General features: G+C 45.8%; 2 protein-coding genes and 1 long non-coding RNA gene across 3 annotated transcripts; 2 read left to right on the top strand and 1 right to left on the bottom strand.

Moving 5' to 3' along the window:
* Positions 1 to 47: 47 nt before the first annotated feature.
* On the top strand, positions 48 to 5,890 carry COIL (coilin; the record flags this gene model as incomplete). The annotated part of the gene is made up of 7 exons (XM_082492139.1): positions 48 to 298; positions 889 to 2,080; positions 2,402 to 2,488; positions 3,568 to 3,615; positions 4,230 to 4,305; positions 5,032 to 5,120; positions 5,625 to 5,890. The coding sequence occupies 7 exons, from the start codon at positions 48 to 50 to the stop codon at positions 5,733 to 5,735; spliced, it is 1,854 nt and encodes a 617-aa protein (XP_082348265.1). The 3' UTR covers positions 5,736 to 5,890.
* LOC309678935 lies at positions 1,989 to 8,763 on the bottom strand. Its single transcript, XR_014269798.1, has 3 exons — positions 8,673 to 8,763; positions 8,323 to 8,441; positions 1,989 to 2,122 (listed from the first exon to the last, which is right to left on the bottom strand). It is a non-coding gene; the product is annotated as an uncharacterized lncRNA (long non-coding RNA).
* A 487-nt stretch (positions 8,764 to 9,250) lies between these two features.
* Positions 9,251 to 18,252, top strand: TRIM25 (tripartite motif containing 25; the record flags this gene model as incomplete). Its single annotated transcript, XM_082491977.1, has 9 exons — positions 9,251 to 9,868; positions 11,000 to 11,095; positions 11,988 to 12,221; positions 12,706 to 12,862; positions 13,487 to 13,570; positions 13,964 to 14,029; positions 16,341 to 16,367; positions 16,726 to 16,821; positions 17,519 to 18,252. 9 exons carry the CDS (start codon positions 9,251 to 9,253, stop codon positions 18,049 to 18,051), a joined length of 1,911 nt encoding a protein of 636 aa, XP_082348103.1. The 3' UTR covers positions 18,052 to 18,252.
* Positions 18,253 to 20,340: the final 2,088 nt, after the last annotated feature.

The raw sequence follows: 20,340 nt of genomic DNA, 5'->3' as shown, positions 1-20,340 counted from the left end.
GCGCGCGCTGCCGTCGCCCTCCCTCAGCGCCCGCCTTCTCCGCCAAGATGGCGGCGCCTGGCGGCGGCCCCGTGCGGCTGCGGCTGCTCTTCGACTACCCGCCGCCGGGCAGCCCGGGCTGCGCGCTGTGCTGGCTGCTGCTGGAGCCCAGCCAGGTGCGCCTCGTCACCGACCTCGTCAGCCTCATCCGCCACAGGTTCGGCTTCAGCCGCCGGGCCCGCCTCAGCCTCTTCCTGGAGGGAGCGCTGCTGCCCCCCACCGAGAGCGCCCGCCTCGTGCGGGACAACGACTCGCTCCGGTACGGCGGGGGCTGCCCGGGACGGGGCCCGCGCTCAGCCGCCGGCAGGGAGAGGCTGCTCGGGGCCTTGACACTGCGCGGCACCGCGGGGCGGGGGGGGAGGTTTGAAGCGCGGCCCTCCGCCGCGGGACACGGAGGGGTCCCGGCGGTGCGCTGCCGGGGAACCGGAGAGGCCCTCGGGCTCTTCCCGCGGCTCCCTGGGGCTGGAGCCGGCACCGTTCCTCAAATGGCCTGCGGTGCCCGAGGAACCGCGGGGTGACGGAAAGCGGCTGGAGAGGGCCAAGGGCTCGGAAATCTCCCCAGGGATGGGAGGAGAGCGCTGCTGCCGTCCCCCTAGTGCTACCGCCGTCTGCCCCGAGCGCGGCTTTTAAAAAGGCCTTTTGCCACCCCTGGGGTTGCTCACCCTCGGGGGGGCCCGGCTGCGAGCCTTGGTCTGGGTTAGCAACCCGCTCCCCGGGGATCGCTTCCTGCAGCCCCCTGAACGGGTGGAGCATCCCTGCTCCCAAAATACAAGCTTACCCGAGCTGCTAACACGTAGGAAAAAGGTGTTAATTATGCTGTACAGTGGCTTTTGTTTGTTTTCTTGACAGAGTAAAATTGGAAGAGATAGTTGCAGATGATTATGAAGAGATAGATGATGGTTTCTCTTATATGCCAAAAGAAGACAAAAAAAGGCATAGAGAACAGCAGGAACAGGAAGAATTCTCTAGAAATGAAGACGGCAGGCATAAAAGGGAAAAGAAAAAGAATAAACATAATTCTGAGTATACTTCTTGTAGGGAAGAGACCTCTGTAGATATTTGGGACTCTCAAAAAAGGTACAAGAAAAGAAAAACACAGGAAGAAGTTAGTGGAAGAAATAGACTCACAGAAGGTAAGGAAGAGACCTCTACTGACCAATCTAAAAAGCTTAAAAAAACGGAGAGGGAGAAACAGTTGACAACAAAAAAGAAGGATGTAAAGCAGACAAAGGCCACTGCAGCAAAGATGGCTGTAGAACAGGCAAATGAGAGCCTTTCTCTAAATTCTGGTAAAAATAACACCAAAAAAGTCAAGACACAGTCCAGAAAAAAGAGAGTGGGATCTTCAGATTCCTCCAGCACATCATCTGACAGTGACAGCAGTGAATTAAATGTAAAGCAAAATAAATCTTCCCATAAACCTGTAGTGGCAACACTTCCTAAAGACAAATCCCAAGCTGGTGCAAATTCTGATGTGAAAACTGTTTCTAATAAAGTGACTGTAAAGTGTAACGCTGAAAATTCCAGTAAGACTGTGATCAGTAAAAATGCTAAAAAATCCCAGTCCTCTAGTTCAGATTCTGACTCAAGTACAGAGGATGAAAAAGTGGCAAAAGCACAAGACAGTACTGCAAAGGAAAAGTCTCAGCCTAACAACACGGCAGCTGTAAAACCCAGTACCACCAAGGCTCCTAAAGCAAAGACCTCCTCTTCAGAGTCTGATAGTTCAGATTCAGAAACGCTTGTTATTAAAAAACCCACAGCAAATGCTGGACTGAGTAATTCCATAATAAGAAACTGTATTAAACAGTTGCCAGCCAGTATTCAAGGACCACTTGCCAACCCAGGCCGTGGAAGGGGGCGTGGAACAGGAGAGGATAACTTCTGGAGAGGACCTAGGGGCCGTGGGTTTCATGGGATGATGAGGGGCCAAGGCCACGGGAGAGGAGCAAACCCTGGCTTCTTCTATAACTACAGCAGTGAAGGCCAGAAACAGAAGCAGTTAAATGAAGCTGCGACAAACACTTCTGTTCTTGTCCAGGTGAGTGACTTACGCAGTCATAGGTCACCTTTTCTCTTGCAGCTGTAACGACACAAAAAGCAATGATGAGAGTAATTCATAAAAGCAGAAATAGATTAGTAGGGTTGATCTTAACTTAATAAATCTGATATTTACTGTGTCTCCATTTAGCAGCCTGAAGAAGTGTTTATGAAACAATATTTAAGTGATTGTATTATATATCTCAAAACAAACCACTCGGACGCTCTTCTTAGAACTTCTTACAATCCACACAGCACCAACATTGTCTTCTGTTTTATTAATACTGTAATTAAATCAACGGGTTTACTGTTTGTTTCACAGAATCCTGTGGAGGTCCCCAAGAGAGACTATAGTGTGTTACCTCTTCTAGCAGCCCCACCACAAGTGGGAGAAAGAATTGCCTTTAAGGTAAAGAACTCGTGAAATACTGGATATTAGCAGGCTAAAATTGTCTCATTTATGCCACTGTAAGTTTTGCGGGACACACTACAGATAGCATAGTCCTGATAACCAAAAGCTTACACCGAAGAATTTGATCTTACGTTGTTCTGGGACTGTTATCCTAGAAGTATAAGAGTTAAGAAGTAGTCTTCATCCTACTTATCTGTTATTTTTTTAAAAAAATTGTTTTAAACTAAAGCAAATGGTTCAGCACCTAAAAAGTCTCGTGTTTAATGTTTGTAGGCATCTCTGAAAGCCTTCACTCCTCTCTTGCTTTCTTTCTAACCTAATAGTTTCCCATACAACAGCAACCGTCATGGTTTGTTGTTGGCTCTAAACAAGTCTTTTGTTGCAAAGTCCGACTTTGATTTTTACAAAGGTTTGGAGCATGTGCATGAGTTCAGTGTGTTTCTTTAGACTTCCTATATTTGTATAACACAAACAAAGAAATGTTGTCACTACTATCCTTTCAGTGTGAATTTCTATGTACATTTGTACAATCATTCTTCGCTGGCGTACAAGTCAGTTCATAAATAATAGAATTTTCTGGTTGCACCTTCACAAAGTCTCTCTCTTTCTACCGTGGGCATATTTTCAAGGTTTATATTTGAAGAAGAATGCCAGAAAGAAGCATGTTACCCCTCTGCTTGCAACATGCAAGGAAAGTTAGCATTAAAATTAGATGCTATAAAAAGAAAAAAAATCTCTATATTGTTATTTCTTTCAATAGTGTTTCTACAATATCTGCAAATCTTACCATACAAATAATTACACTTCACTGCAAAATAAAAAAGCAAATGAAAATGAAATCACTGCAGTTGAGGAGGCGGGGATCTGTCTCCCTGATCCCCTCTCACAGCCTGACCTGAACGGAAATCCTTTGGAGCAGTGAGTCCTGGTAGACGACCTGCGACTGTGATTGGCATCAGGATCCGGGAGTGGGAGATTTGGTTCTTGTACTTGCTGGAGAAACCATGTCCGGGCATAGGAGGCATCAGCAAGGATCAGGAAAAGTTGTAATTTGTTACTTTTATTTCTTTCAACAGCGCTTGGAACTAACTGAAAATTACAGTCCTGAAGTTTCAGACTATAAGGTACTGTTTTTCTTTCCTCCCTTAATTCACTTACAAAACTCATAGGTGAGGTAAGGCTTAAATATTTTGAGGCTGTACAGTATTTTTCTTCTCATCCACTTGACTCCGCAGACTATTCCTGGTGCAGCAGTAAAAATGAAAACTCCAGAACCCAAAACTAACTGAAAATTTCAAAGGTGTAGCTGTTATTAAAAAAAAAAACCCACAAGCATTATTCATGTTCATTAATATTTTAGAGATGACAAAAAAAATTTAGACTTTCAAGTAGAAAAATATAGCTGTATTCGAGTGTACTGCTGTTTGAAGTCAAGGCAGATTCTCGAAAGTGGTGCAAGTAAAATTTTGTAGCTACTTCAAATAACTTAGTTTCTGGATAAGTACTGATTTAAACTACAAAGATGGTGACAGTAATAACTTTGGTTTATTGATGCCATATTAACTGCAGATTGATGAGCTTTAATACTGTGCAGATTTTATATACAGAGATGGAAAAATTTGACAGACAGATACACTTCCTCTAACTGTGATCAAGTACTGCTGTGGCTGTAAATATGGAATAGTTACCCAGTGCTGAAGTATCTCTGGTCTGATTCTTTTCTTGTTGCTTTATGAAGGAGGGAAAAATAATCAGTTGGAATCCTGATAAAAAACAGATCGAGCTTGAGATCCTTACGTCATCAGCAGGACAATGTACGTACCTTGGGACACTAAATACTTGTTGTCGTGTGCATCCCTTGGAAAACAGCCAGCCCGAGGCACACTTCATGTTTCAGGAGTATTTCCAATTTCCCTGGGTTCCTGCTCAACACACCCCTCCCTCCTCACTCCCTCCCCAAAAAGTCTGTTTAAATGGAGAAGTTCTAACACTTGCTAGTTCTATTGAAGATGCTCTTAGGTATTTGCAAAATGAAATTTGTCCAGTCAGTATGAGTTGTCAGTAACTCATCTCTACTGTGGTTTCATTTCCTGAATAAGTTAAAATCATTATATGGAATTACAGAGAAAATTTTAGATCATAATGCCAGTCTTTGTGATGCCACTGAAGCCACTGTCTTCAGTGGATGTGGAACTGAGTCCCTGCAATGAAAAAGTGCATTTCAGAGACCTGAAACTATGAATGTTTCTGAAACTGAATGTTTATACTGCAGTTACCATTTAAACCAAAATTAATGAAACATCATTGCATGAGCTTTTTCTCAAATCTAAGCAGCATATTGTTGATTAACTTTTTCATGCATATAGTCGTTGGATAGTTACCTTAATTTTGGTGCATTGTATTCAGTTCTACCTTAGATTTTTTTGTTACAATTATGAACCCAAGCCCCCTCCAAAAAAAACCCCTGGTTTTGATTAGCTTTGTAAATACGGTAAACATTTAAGCTTTGTTGTTTATAGTTAATGTGTTTGTTTTTTAAGTTGCTAAAGAGCCAGGGAAATTCGATCTGGTTTACCAGTCTGCGGATGGAGCAGAACTGATAGAGTATGCGGTTCCTCAGGACACAAAGGTATGTGGGTGTCCTGTTTTGAAGCGTTACAAGTTTTGCATGACTGATACATGCACTGCTTTATGACTCTGTTCTGAGGTTCCCTTTATAATAATGCATCTGATTAAAATAAATGGAAGCCAAAATAATTCTTCCTTTCTAGCAAGTATGTGCACAATTACAAGATAAGAATAGCTTCTTGCATGTTATTCAATTAACTAGATTCAAAAACAGTCATCAAACTGTGTAGCTTTTTGTTTTGGCTAATAAAATAAACAGTATTATGTCTAGATAGAGTATCAGTTCTTAGAAGATTATTAACTTCATGCACTGTTCTTACCTGCATCTGTCCTTACCCTGGCCATCAGGCAGGGTGAGGCTCATCAAGAAAACTGATGAATCACAGGAAGGATCTGTGATCTTTGTTCAGCAGTGCTGCTCAAGTCTAGACAAAGCATCATGTAGGAGAAATTGCATCTGCCTCTAGCTTGGGCATGCTAAGTATTATCTGTATTTTGTTTCCAGATAACTGAAAGTTGGGATGCACTGATAGAGCCAAGACTGATTGTTGAGCCTCCAGTTAACGGATCCAGCACTGAAAATGGAACATGCTACGATGTGAATAAGTGTAAATAATTGTACGGACTTGTTTTGTGAAATGCTGCCTTCTAGTTCTGAGGGCAGCAGATGCATTGGTGGGTATTTTTAATAAATAGTTTTAAAATGAAACTATGCCAAAAGAAAAAGAAACACTTTTTTCTTATGATGTGTTTTTATGTAATACAGGAATATTCTCTTTATTTTAGGAAGTCTTTAGTGTAGACCTGTGGTTTTTTTTTTTTTCTTAATGGAAGCTTAATAACAACTTTATGTCGTACTGCTGCAAGCTGCAGAGCTGGAATGGTTTCATCAAAAAGATAAAATACGACCTGGTACTGTCAGTAACTCCATTTAAATGTCTGGGTTTGGCTAGAGCCGTGTAACTGCCATACAGAGGCAGCTTGCTATAAGGATAGTTAAAAACAAAACTTAAAACTGAAATATAAATAGTGTTGATGTGCACATCTGTTCTTCTACAGCTGCAGAGCATGATACAAATGCCATGACCTTGCAGTTATTTACAGGGTTCACCTGAACACGTCAAGAAAAGCTTGTGCATTTCAAACTTCTGTAATTTTGAGAGGCAGATAAATAGTATTGGCAACTGTCAACTTGGCCTAGAACCCTGACAACATTGTGTCCCAGTGTGTTAATCTCTGTAGGCTCTGAAAATCTGTTTGTTTTAAAACAGACCCTTTTGCCCTTTAAGTGCTGAAGTTTCTGTGCTGCCTTTCTTCTTTCCTTCCTAATAGCAGAATGGGTCACCAGGTGGTGACAATGCGCTTCACTGACATCTCTGCTAATTATTATGATTGAGGTAGCACCTTGTACCCACTTAGCACTTGCATCTTGGTTAAGTCTTACAATTTAAGATAATCCCTGTCCCGGGTAGTTGACTCTTAAAGCAGAAGACATGAGAAAAAAAAAAAAAAAAGCTCTAGATACAAACACCTGAAAAAATGTACATCATGGTTTAGCTGCCATGTACTCTTGACTAGTGCATGATTACAGTAAAATATTGCACACCTTGGCATTATCCCCTATTGAAATGTCTTGTTTGTGAAGGAATTATTTTTATGTGAGTAAAACTAATTTGTCTATTGCTGTTCTCTTTAGTTGCCATTACTTTATGTTAAAATTTATTTCTTAGAGAAATGGACAGTTGGATTCATGCGTGGGTATTCTTGCAAACTGGACAAAAAGAAAATTCCAGACATTCTGGCACAGTCATGCTGAGACAGTAGGGATTAATGGAAAGATTTTTTTTCTAAAGGAAATAATTAATTTTGAATTCTTACAAAATTGCAAAAGCTAAATGCAAGTATTTCACAGCGTTTTAGAGCAGGATTCACCTCTTGTTCCATTGCCTACAGTGCATTTTGGCTGCAAATTAAATGCAACGTGGCTGTGTTAAGTTGGTCTGGCTGTGATGAACAGATGATGGTTGAAAACAAATACACCCCAGAGAGGGGATGTTTTGCAGATAAAATCTTGAGTATTAGTTACCCATTGTTATCAGGTTTGGGTGAAACTACCGCTTCAATGCACAATTTAAATCAAGTAAGTGCAGTCTGAGCTGGCTGCCTGCCCTTCCTCTCGCACCCACTCGCCTTCTCTTGGCAGAGCCACACGCAAGGTTCCTCCTACCTGGTGAGCCGGGGCAGGGCTGGAGCACTAAATGGGTGAGAAATGGGGAATAGGACAGAATGTGCACGTGAATCCCAGAGGGAGCTGGTGATGCTCTGAACAAACCCTTTTGCTTGCTTTCTGTCCTGAGAGTTTTGGGGTCTCTTGTAAGCCCCTTTGCTGGGGCAGCTCCAGCTGCCAGTCACGGTGGCTCCTTGCCACCCTCCTCTATGCAATTTAGTATTAACGGGTTTGTTAAAAAATTCTGTTAGAATTTTTTGACAAATTCTAGTCTCGTGACTCAAAAAGGATGTGTTTGAGCTAGCAAGCTACAGTCACACATGCACAACACGCAGTAGGCCTAGAGCCACGATGAGCACCTGCAGCTAGAGGCTGGCAGCCAAAACCTGCTGAACAGATCTTACAGACCTGGAAGTTTGCTGCCGTGACTACTGACCTTGCAAAAATACATTGAGTGGGTGTCAGCTCTTTAGGAATTTGGGGTTATTTATAATTTTGATGTGAAAACCATACCTACTTAAACCACTTTGAATATTAAATCCAAAAAAGCCAAGAGTATCAGAACACACGTCTCAACGTCTGCTCAGCCACGTGTACACGAGGAACAATTTATTCTGCTGTGCTTCTAACTTCCAGCTCAGACTCTGAGTGGTACTTTCAGTCTGCAGTATCTGGGCAAAGGGTTAGATTTAGTTCAGAACCACGTGAATAAGTTCTCAAGTAATTGCAAGGAAGTAAAAAGAGTATTAACTTCAGTAGCTATTTAAATGGTAAAATTCTTCAGTAATTTTTAATGTTAAACATTATTGTTTTTTAGAAAACGGGAGTGTTTGGGCTTACTCAAAATAGATTTTCAAGCCCTCTTTGACAATGGAGAACTTAAATTGTTCATCTGAACTCTAAACATCCCGTGTTCTGCTCCAGAAGCAAAAGCTGCAATTGGCGGGGTGTATATTCACCCTTCACATTTGCATACCTTTGTCTGCATCAGCTGATACAAGATGAATTCTGCAGAAAACACAGTGAAGATGCTGAGCCTTTGACAGATGACGATGGCTTTGTCCAGATAAGCCCAGGAAGAAGTGCTTCATTGACCTATAGAAAAATGAGAAACATAAACTTTAACAGCTGCTCTTTGGTCCTGTCTCTGCTAACACACATAACACAGCTCTGGAAGAGTTGCAGTCACTGTCACCCACCACCACCCAGGTACCTTCAGGTGTTCGCATCCCCTGACAGCAGTTATGACTACCTGATCTGCACATCCCAAGGAAGCTGTACATAACACCTCCCAGAAACTCTTCCACCCTCGAGCAGATTACATACTTGATCCCTGAACTTTTGCTCCTCTGTCAAAGACACGGCAGCTCTGAACACCTCCTGTTGCTCTTTCTGCACCATTATTCAGTGGTCAATCAGAGGCCACAACACACAACTGCTCCACAGTTCATCTTGAAGGAGTACTGCGAGACTGGAGCAGGTTATAGATGTAGGTAGAAGTCAACCTTATCAGTGTAAGGCAGGTTTACAGTGATGATTCAGATTTAACTTATTATTCCAAAATACTGGCTAGGAATTTCTTCCAAAGCACTAATTATAACAGACAAACCCCCACGGCCTCTTTTGAGTGCTTCATACGATTCCTGAACATTTTTTGAAGTCTCTGGGGACTAATGCCAACACAGAGACCCGACAATTGCCTGATAATGCTTTTATAACGACGTTAACCGGACCATCGGCTGTTCTCCGCGGGAGGCGTTCTGCGTCCCCGCCGGCGGGCGGGCCCAGGGACCGGTCCCGGTGCTGCCGCCCCTCCCTTCGGGGCGGGGACGGGGCGCGGCCTTCCGGGAAACCTCCGGACCGAGTTTCGTTTCTGGAGTTACGGGACAGCGGCAGACGGGGCGATGGCGGTGCTGGCCCGGTCGCCGTCGGAGCCGGTCCTGGCGGGGCTGGAGGAGGAGCTGACCTGCTCCATCTGCCTCTGCCTCTTCAGCAGCCCCGTGACGGTGCCCTGCGGGCACAACTTCTGCGCCTCCTGCCTGGAGCTCTCCTGGGCCGGGCTGTCGGGGGACTTCAGCTGCCCGCAGTGCCGGGCCACCTTCGCGGGCCGCCCGCAGCTGCAGAAGAACACGGTGCTGTGCCGGGTGGTGGAGCAGCTCCAGGGCTGCGCCGGGGCCGGGGCCGAGCGGCAGCAGGAAGATGAGGAAGCGGCGGGGCCTGGGGCGGAGGCGCCCCCCGTGTACTGCGACAGCTGCCGGCAGGCCCCGGCCGTGCAGACCTGCCTGACCTGCACCGCCTCCTTCTGCTCCGAGCACCTGCGGCCCCACCGGGACAGCCCGGCCTTCCGCGATCACCAGCTCTGCCCGCCCCTGCGCGACCTGCAGCAGCGCAAGTGCCCCCAGCACAACAAGATCTTCGAGTTCTTCTGCAGCCAGCACGGCAGCTGCATCTGCTCCCTCTGCCTCCTCGGGCACAAGCTGTGTCACACCAGCCCCCTGCAGCTGGCCAAAGCCAACGCCGAGGTGAGTGGCCGGGGCAGGCGGGGGCGGCCGGCTCTGCCCGGGGCCGGAGCACCCTCCGAGGGACACCCCCGGAGCTCCCCTTCACTCCCCCTGGGTGCTGGGATCGTGGGCTGTGGAGTGCCGGGGGAGGCTGGACCGAGGCCTGGACCGTAAATCTCGTGCCTGGCCTTGGTAAACTGCTGTCCGCCCTCCAACGTGCGCTCGAGCACGTCTTCAGAGTTGTTCCTTGCGTCTTCATCTCCTCTGCAAGATGGTGCTCCGAGGTGCTGTGGCGGGGTTGTTTGCCAGCCCCTGTCTCGGGCTGGGTGACCAGCGAGACCTCCTGCCTCTGCGGGTGTCAACCCCAACTCTGAGCTTGCTCTGCTGCTCCCTGCACAGGGTTCACCTTACCACAGGCTGACCAAGGGACTGGAGACAGACGTTGCTCTATGTATCTTCCTACGAAGTAAAGAATTATAAAAGTAGCCTAGGGAGAGCTCGGCATGTAGATAAAAGCCAGGAGCAGGTTCTCCACGGAGTGGAAGGGAAGGAAACGTGGCCTTCGCATCTCACAGCCAGTGCAGCTGAAAATGAGAGGGTAGATGAGTAAAACACACTTGAAAAGTTTAGGTGGCCAAACTCTCATCTGTTCAGCAAGCGCGTATACTGCTTACCTTACAAAGTCCTCCCTGATTTAGCTTAGCGGCATCTTGAGCTAAAGGAATAGGTAATTCACATCTGAGCAATAAAATTCTCAATTAAAATGAAAGGGGTGAACAGTAGCGTAAACCTAGTGCCCAAAGTCCAGCCTGAGAGCTAACGTAGTTTATTTTTAGCAGTGGGAACTGCTGTGCTGACGAAAGCACTCGGTCCCTATCAAAAGAGTGAGTTGGCAACGCACATCTTGCTGTTGGGAGAGGTGGAGCTGCAGGGAGTGTGCCGGCTGCACAAGCCACAGATGTTCAGAAGAGTACTTTTACATCCTGTAGTGCTTGGGGAGCAGTAGGTTTTAAATCAATAGTACTAATTGCTTACAGTGGTTATTTAAAACTTTCTGTAAATATGATTGTTACTCCAGTAAGCATGACCCGACTGAGAGACCCGACATGGCAACTGATGCTCTGAAATACTTTCTGATCTCTTCTGTTGCAGTCGGCGCTGAAGAAGAAACTGATGGAGCTGCATAATCAGAGTGAAAGAGCTGCTCGAGCAATGAGCACTGTCAAAACAAACCAAAGCCAAGCTGCTGTAAGTGGGTAACTGTGCAAACTGCTGTCAGGTTGCTTGGCATACGCTGGCCTCTGCATGTTGTTGATGCCTGTACTCTTGTGACAAAGGCTGTAGCATTGAGATTGCATTGGCAGGAGAAAATGGTATTGGGAAGGAACAGAAAATAGGTGTTTTGGCAGAGCCGGGCAGCTCCATGGGAGATGGGAGTAACCCAACTACCGTGCAAGGACTTTGTACCCACATGTGCTGGCACACCCGACCTGAAACGAGGCTCAAACCTGTCCTTTCCTGTTGCACCAGAAAGTGCCTATCGGTGCAGCCCAAGCTAAAGGGTTAGCGAGCTGTAATGGCCGCACCTGCAGAAAGTTGGGATGTCTCTTCCCATAAATTACCACAACCGATCCTTGCTCCTAGCTGATGATCAGGCTGCTGTTTGTGCTGACGGCTGGACCGTCTACGTCTTGTACCATCCTTTCTGAACCAAGTGGTGGGGACCAAGAAACTGAAAAGCCACTGCGGTAGCACTTCTGTGCTCCTCTGGAACATCTCTCAGAGGATCGGGAATAACTTTGTATTAACCAGAGATGCCACATTCCTGAGGCAGAAACAGCTGCTGCCATGCAAGTGGCTGTGTGGTGTCCCAGCTCGCGGTGTCACAGCCCCATCCCAGTGCGGGTAACCGCTAGATGGCACGGCTGGCCTGGCCTCTGCCCGCCGGCCCCCGCAGCAGAGCCCTGGAGACCAACAGTAAATGAGTTTGCTTTCCAAGCTACAAAGCTTTTCAGTTGCCTGTTTCAAGTAATTGAAGCCTACGTGTTCCTCAAAGGCTTTCTTGTAGTAGTAGTAAGCAGTACTTTTCCCACAAACTGTTCTTTTGAATCCAGTTTCTGTCTGTTCTTCTCTGCTCCAGGAGACAGCTTCCAGAAAGAAAGATTTGATCAGAAGTGAGTTTTCAGAAATAAAAGCTTTAATTGAAGAAAAAGAAAATCAGACCTTAAAGCTAATTGCAGATGAAGAAAAAAGAGTTTGCAATAAGTTTGATTATATTTATGGTATTCTGGGAAGTAAGAAGAAGGAAATTCAGTCTCTCAGAGACCAGATTGAGATGGCACTGACTGAAAGCGATGACATTCTGTTTTTGAAGGTAGTATGTCCTTGAAATGCAAATCCAATTCTTTGTGTTTCTAGAATGCAGAATCGCAAAACCCTGCTGTAGTAGTCCTGCTCTCCAGACACTTTCAGTCAAGTGATAATGCAGTTGTCTGCAAGAACCTGCTATAAAAGGATGTACTGATAAGTATACAAATATCAATGAAAGAGTGCTGAAGTGATGTGGTGTCTTGTAACTCCCCCCAGTTCAGTCTCTGCCGCAAGCAGAGGGGCCAGTGAGTGAGAGAACTCATCTCCGTGAGGTGTTGCAGCTCGGTGCTGTGACACCGTCTAGCAGATCTTTCTTCAGGTGTCAGTTGAGAATTCATGCATGTGGGTTGCTACTGAAATTTTGCCATGGGTCGTGTCTGACTGTACCCTTTGCTCCTTTGAAGTTGAGAGGAATGCACAAAACCCCATTTAAAGCAACTTGGTTGTATTTTTCTGTCTGCTATGAGAGCTTCCATTTGTCGTTTCAGAGAGCAGCAGCACTGCAACAAACCTCAACAAAAGATGCTTTTGTCCCTGTAATTGAAATGGACCAAAACTTGATACATTCCACTTATGAGTCTGCCATTAACCTTAAAGACGCTGTGAAACTTTCAGTGACTTCTTGTATGGAGAAGAAAGCGGAAGGTACTCTATCAACTGGGAGAATTGTCATTTTCTGCCTTGGCTTTGAGCTTAAATGAGAGATCTTCCCCCTGCAATCCAAATATCATTTAAAAAAATAGTGCAGCAAATACAGTTGGTTAATACAAATTGTGTCTTCAAACTTCTGCAGTTTCCACACAAAAATGCTACAGTCTGGACTAAACTAGGAGAAAAAATATGCCAGTGTCTCTTCACTTTTATCTAAACTTGGATAAGCTGATGAGTGTCATGATACTATGACCTTCTGGCACAGCTCAGCCTTTATTCGTTACAGTAATTTATGTTTTTATTCTGTAGCAGGGCTGGATGCAGTTAGGATGTGGATCTGAGGGGAGACACAAAATGCTTTAGGTTGATAGGACTATGGTTACCCAACTGTAAAGGTGCTGATTGTGTAAATGTTGTAGAACAAAGCCCTACTTCCCAGGTTAAGCAAAAGTATTTTTTGGACTGGGACATGGGTATCTTCTATGCAGTTTCCATCTCTGCCGAGAATCACTTAAGTTCTATTCACATAACTGAAAAATAAGATTGAAAAATGTTCTCACTAATGCACATTACTGTTCCTGGCAATACAAACCATAACGTAAAATATCACCATTGCAGCAAAACTAACACCTGGGAAAACTAAGCTGCTTCCAGTGGCTTCTCCAAACAAAACCGTTGCTGGAAAAAAGCCTCCAGGACCATGTAAGTACTAAAGAACATCATCCTCTCCTAACTGTGGTTTCACCATTAAAAAATTTAAGCAGTTACCCAAGAGCTGTTTGCTCTAGCGGCGGTGCAGTGATTATCTGTAGTGAGCACTTTGGCATGGGAAAGGGAGGGATATTTGGTGATGGATGCCTTGCGAGCAGTAAAGCAGCAAACAGCCCAGATATGGTGGTGCGTTAGCCTCAGCACGTGCCTGTAGTGGTGTCAGAGCAGGCTGTAAAGCGAAGCAGAGCCTCCCCACCCTCGGATCCTGCAGGTTTGTTTTCACTTGTACTAAACATCTGTTTGTTTGATGGGTTTGTTTGTACTGAGTCCTGCTTATGAGCTGTTCACATTCTGTTTTTTCTTTCCCTTCCCCTCCCTCGCAAGACTCTACCCACAAAGAGAAAATGCTTTCCCAGCCTCAAGACACTCTGCGTGTGGACACAGATACCAGTAAGTGGTAATTAATAGTGGCCTTGCGCAAAAATTTTGCTGGCCACATCTTGCCTACAGTCTAAGACTGGGGTGATGGAGACAGTCGTTGTGGCAGGTGATACTGGGACCTTTCCGTGTTGTTTTATCATAGAATCACAGAATAGTTTAGGTTGGAAAGGACCTTGAAGATCATCAAGTTCCAACCCCCCTGCCATGGGCAGGGACACCTCCCACTACACCAGGTTGCCCAAGGCCATGTCCAGCCTGGCCTTGAACACCTCCAGGGATGGGGCCTCAACAGCCTCTCTGGGCAACCTGTGCCAGTGCCTTACCACCCGCACAGTGAAAAACTTCTTTCTAATGTTGAATCTCAACCTGCCCTCTTCCAGTTTAAAGCCATTCCCCCTCGTCCTATTGCTACATGCCCTAGCAAGAAGTCCTTCCCCAGCTCTCCTGTAGGCCCCCTTTAGGTACTGGAAGGCCGCAATAAGATCTCCCGGGAGCCTTCTCTTCTCCAGGCTGAACAGCCCCAACTCTTTCAGCCTCTCCTCATAGGAGAGGTGCTCCAGTCCTCGGATCATCCTCGTGGCTCTCCTCTGGACATGCTCCAGCAGGTCCATGTCCTTCTTATGTTGGGGACTCCAGAGCTGGATGCAGTACTTCAGGTGGGGTCTCACGAGAGTGGAGTAGAGGGGCAGAATCACCTCCTTTGACCTGCTGGCCACAGTTATGATTCAGCCCAGGATACGGTTGGCCTTCTGGGCTGCGATCGCACACTGCTGGCTCATGTTGAGCTTCTCATCAATCAGCACACCCAGGTCTTTCTCCTCAGGGCTGCTCTCCAGCCATTCCCTGCCAAGCCTGTATTTGTGCTTGGGATTGTCCCGACCCAGATGTAGGACCTTGCTCTTGGCCTTTTGAACTGCATGAGGTTGGCTTGGGCCCACCTCTGCAGCCTATAGAGGTCCCTCTGGATGGCATCCCTCCCCTCCAGCATGTCTACCTCGCCAAAGAACTTGATATCATCGGCAAACTTGCTGAGGGTGCACTCGACCCCACTGTCCATGTTGCTGACAAAGATGTTGAACAGTACAGGTCCCAGTACCGACCCCTGAGGAACGCCACTCGTCACTGCTCTCCACTTGGACATTGAGCTGTTGACCGCAACTCTTTGAGTGCGACCGTCCAGCCAGTTCTTTATCCACTGAATGGTCCATTTGTCAAATCCATGTCTCTTCAATTTAGAGACCAGGATATCATGTGGGACAGTGTCAAACGCTTTGCACAAGTCCAAGTAGATGAGATCAGCTGGTCTTCCCTTGTCCACTGCCACTGTAACCCCTTCGTAGAAGGCCACCAAATTTGTCAGGCATGACTTGCCCTTGGTGAAGCCATGCTGGCTGTCACCAATCACCTCCTTGTTTTCTACATGCCTCAGCAGAGTTTCCAGGAGGATCCGCTCCATGACCTTGCCAGGCACAGAGGTGAGACTGACTGGCCTGTAATTCCCTGGGTCTTCCTTGTTTCCCTTTTTGAAAATAGGGGTTATGTTTCCCCTTTTGCAGTCGGCAGGAACCTCGCCAGTCCGCCACGACTTCTCAAATATGATGTCTAGTGGCTTAGCGACTTCATCTGACAGTTCCCTCAGGACCCGTGGATGTATCTTATCAGGTCCCATGGACTTGTGCACCTTCAGATTCCTCAGGTGGTCTCGTACTTCACCTAGAGTGGGCGGTTCTCCATTTTCCCAATCCTCATCTTCGCATTCTGCATCAAGGGTAGTGTGGCTGCACTGGTAGATACTGGTATTAATGCCTGTTTGGAAGATCTTCCGTATTGTCTTTTTGAAATAAATCCAAGTGTTAAGAAACCATTTCTGTTACTTCCACTGAGCTCTTGACACGTGGTCCTTTCCATTCTCAAGTCCTAGGTGTGGAGCACTCAGCAGGGTTGGTTGGCAATTCTGGAGTTGAAAGGACTCGTAGCTTCTGTTGCTGCACTAGAAGTTCTGTTGTAAAAAGAAAAGGAATAGTCTATGGGCCTCATGGGAACAGGCTTATTACTACTTGCCCTAACACGCTGCGTCCTGCAGTAGAGATGAAGCTCCTTCCAGGCTTATGACCCTGTGAAATAGGAAGCAAACAGTACGTTGTGCTTCAGGTGTAGCTTTCCAGTATGGGTGTATTTGTATGTGGCTTCATCTGTCAGCTTTATCTACCGCTGCAGCTTCGGAAGAGCCATGATGATGGTTTTACAGGTGGCATAGTCTATCAGTGGCTTTTCAGTCTCAGTAGAACTCACAGTTCCTTTTTTTTTTTTTTTTTTCCAGAGGAGAAAAAGAAACCTGTTAAAGTCGGTAAGTCCAAACTTTCAGCATACTTATCCTAATTTTCATTCCCTGCTCTTAAGATGGTAAGTAGATGGTCACCCATGTTGGTGTATTCTGTCGTTCATTTGTTGCTCTGAGAAGGCTTTTACTAGTCACTGTGAGAGCTATCAAGCGCTGAAAGAGGTTGCTCGGAGACAACAGGGGATTTCCAAAACTTGACAAGACTGAGCAATCTGAGCTAATTAAGTTAAGCCTGCTTGGAGCTGGAGGCTAAAACAGATAACCTCTAGAGGCCCCCTCCAACCTGAGGGTGTCTGTGACTCTGTGTTAAGCATGCAGGGTTTCTTCCCAACTGGCCAAACTCTCTTTTCTTCTGCCGACACAGCACCAACCACAGGAACAGTAAATGCTGCAGCTGCTGTTTCAACTAAAGAACTTATTGACAGCTTTCTGAAGAAATCCAGAGAGGAGCTTTTGCAGTGTAAGACACCCATTACACTACTTAAAGATGAACTTTCTGCACTTATTGCACTGGTGTTATGTGCCCTCTGTAGTTATCTGACAAAACTACCTTTGAGGGGGTTTAGTTAGCTTAGTAGGTTATCAACTAATTGTTACAAATGAAGGAAATTTTTGGAGGAAAAGGGGACAGGAAGTCTCTAAGTGGTTCTTTTGCCAGATGAATTTGATTAATCTTCGGTATTCTTGTATCTTTACAAAGGTAAATGAAGTTTGCTCGGTAATAGCTTTGGTTTCCCCCCAAATGGCTTTGTGAGGGTAGCCTAGAAATGCGATGTAACGCACTGGGTTTTTCTTCGAAATGAAATGCAAGCTTTTCAGTGAGCCTATGATGGCCTGCGTAAGGTGCTATACCAGATGGTATACAATATGGTACACCTTTCGCTGCCAGATCCCCTTCTTCTGCCAGCATATATTTGGGTGGTGAAGGAATCCCATGGGATGCAGGAAGGAAAGAAACTTGCCCTCCGTTGGCCTGCTGTGTAACGCAGAGCTGCAGTTAAACCCAGCAGCTATTACTGTGGCCCTGAGAACTGCCTGCGCTGCGGAGGAGGGCAGAGCAGGGAGATAAACACGCATAGGAACACGTGCCTAGGCAGGACAGTATAAATAAAAGTGCTTTGCTCTTCAGTACCTTCAAAGAATTCATGTCCTTGCAGATGCTGCTAACATCACCCTGGATTACAACACAGCTCATAACAAAGTGATGCTGTCCGAGAGATACACCAGGATGTCTGTCTCAGACCTGCCCCTGAATTATAACTGCCACCCGCAGCGCTTCACCGATTGTTCCCAAGTGCTGGGGTTCCAGTGCTTCAAGAGAGGCGTCCACTACTGGGAAGTGGAACTGCAGCAGAACAACTTCTGTGGCATTGGCATCTGCTACGGCAGCATGAAGCGGCAGGGGCCAGAGAGCCGCCTGGGGAGGAACAGCAGTTCTTGGTGTATTGAATGGCTTAATTCCAAAATATCATCCTGGCACAATGATGTTGAGAAGTGCTTACCCAATCTGAAGGCTACTAAGATCGGTGTGCTGCTCCACTGCGAGGGAGGGTTTGTGATTTTCATGGCTGTTGGGGAGAAGCATAACTTGATCTATAAATTCAAAGCCCAGTTTGCTGAAGCCTTGTACCCTGCCTTCTGGTTATTTTCCAGCGGCACTGTTCTCTCTCTCTGCCAAGTGAAACAGTAAGGTCTCCTATCTTAATCTAGTTTGCCTAGTTTACTTATGTGTAAATAATCAGTCCTGCAGCAAATCATCTTTGTATGTCTTAGTCTAAGAAGTCTCAAAGATTGTTTGCCTGAGACAAAAAATACTAGCTCTTTTAAGCAGTTTGGGATATCTGCTGATTCTTTGGTCTGAATCGCTAAAGCCTTTAGACAGTGATTTAGTAAAATGTTGATGATAGTAAAACCTGCGATGAAAGGTTTTGCAAAAAGGACCTTGATGGTCCTTCTAAAAGCAAAGTTATGATACAACCAGTTGCTAAATGTCTTCAGTAGCCGCTGTGGTTTGCTGTAAAGAAGGATCCCCAGAATTAATTTTCAGATCTAAATGTGTTTTACAGGTAGTAATAACCCCTTTGAGAAAGAAACAGGAAGAATTCCTTGACAAATTCAGGTTCCAGGCTTTGAGGTAGGTCTCGCTGTTGCCTTTTTCTCTGTATGCAGACTGTTATCCATAGTCAGGATTTGAAATACACATGTTCTCAGTGTATGACTCCAGGAGATGGTACAGAATCAGTAAGTTCAGGTCTTATGACACTCAGTTATAAAAGCCAATACAACAAAACTCATCAGAATGGAAACGCAGAGACTTTTAGAGTTGATGGATAAGAAATGGTGTCAGAATCACCAGGAAATAAATGACATCAACTCAGAGACTAGGAATATGCCAGAGAGTCTTCAGGAAGGCATCCTGCAGAGCAGTAGTGTGCGCCCTGTAATAATATAGTTTATGGGATGAAGCATTCTGTCTCATATTCTGACCCAGAACACGCTTCACATCTTAACATTGAAGGCTCTTCAGTGTTGGGTTGGGTTTTTTTGTGCGTGTGTTGAGGAATTCAGGGAGTGCATTTTTGCCCTGCATAAGGAGCATAAATGTGCTGTTCACTTAAAGCAGGGTCTCCTGTCATAAAGCTTTTCCTCTTTGTGAGGTGGGATATTCTCTGCTGGTGTATCTTCAGTTGTTCAGGTGCTAAAAACTCTGTTTCCTATGTGTTATTGGGACTCTGATTTGAGGAGTCTCAAGACAGAGTGCACAGTACCTGGAAAACGCTGTTTCCTCTCTGCATGAAGCCTGCAGGCAGACAGGTGAGTCTTTTGAAACATACAGGGAATTAGCACAAAGGAGAATGTATTTCCATTCCCACTGGAAAGGATTTGTAATTCTCCCGGTATTCATTGCTTTGGGTAGTGGTATGTCTTCAGAAGTCCTCACCATGTACAGAGGAATCTGTACTTCTGCGTTTTTCACTTAGAACTTTAAAACAATCCGTAGGCAGTCATGGTATTTGGATCTCATAGTTATTGGGCCTGTATCTGGTTGCTGCCTCTGGACATCCTAGCTCTTATTTCTTGTAGTAGCCCATGAAGAACAGGGAAGCTCACAAGAGGCACATGCTGGACTTTGATTTGTAAAACTCCTCCTTATGGGACTCGGTGAAATAAAACACAAAGCTGCTGCTGGCAGTCTGGAAGGGAATTGTTAGAAGGCTCCGAAGAACCTCTGTGACTACATTTCACAGTAGCCAAAGTGCTTTAGAGAGAGAGTTGCAGGAGTTCAGGCTTGGTGTCTCTGTTTTTACTTGGTTTGTAAACTCTTAGTACTTTGTCAAGGATAGCATATGTCTGATAAGACACTTCCATTTCGTTGGTCTGAGTAGGATGTGGAATCGATGGTGGACCTAAAAGTGCCACAGCTGGCTCTGGAGTAGTTGTACTGTCTCAGGGGTCTCAGCTTTCCAAAGCACAGTCAGCACTAAAACTACCACACTAAGCAGAAGCCCTCAAAAGGTGCAGCAGGAGGATGTGTCCCGCTAGGAGCCAACAATGACTGCAGAAGTTTTTTTTCTGCACTTCCAGTTTTTCAGCAGCGTAGGGCAAGAGCAGTTTCCTCCGAGAAATCCCCTCCCTTCAGCTGCTCGGCTGGGCCACGGGGCCACAGATCCACTCAGCGGGTGCTGAAGGGGTACTCTGGGCCCTCGGGCATGGGGAAACAAGTGCTCCGGTGGTTTGTGCAGTGGAGAAGGTCCACGCTTTCTGTTACTTGCTTCTTGACTTTAAAGGGGTGTCAATATTAACCTCTGTGGTCTATGGTCTAAGCCCAGTCTATGGGCTGCTTTAGCCATAGTCTGGAGTGACACTTGAGCAAAGTAAAGAAGAGCTCTTATTCCTCCACATTGGACACTGTCAGATTCTTTAAATGTGACATTGGTGTATGACCAACAGTATGTAACACGTAAGGTGTTCTGGATTA

This window comes from Vanellus vanellus, assembly GCF_965231255.1.
Source record: "Vanellus vanellus genome assembly, chromosome: 17".
Classification (NCBI taxonomy): Eukaryota; Metazoa; Chordata; class Aves; order Charadriiformes; family Charadriidae; genus Vanellus; species Vanellus vanellus.
This window is presented reverse-complemented; position numbering and strand designations above follow the sequence as displayed.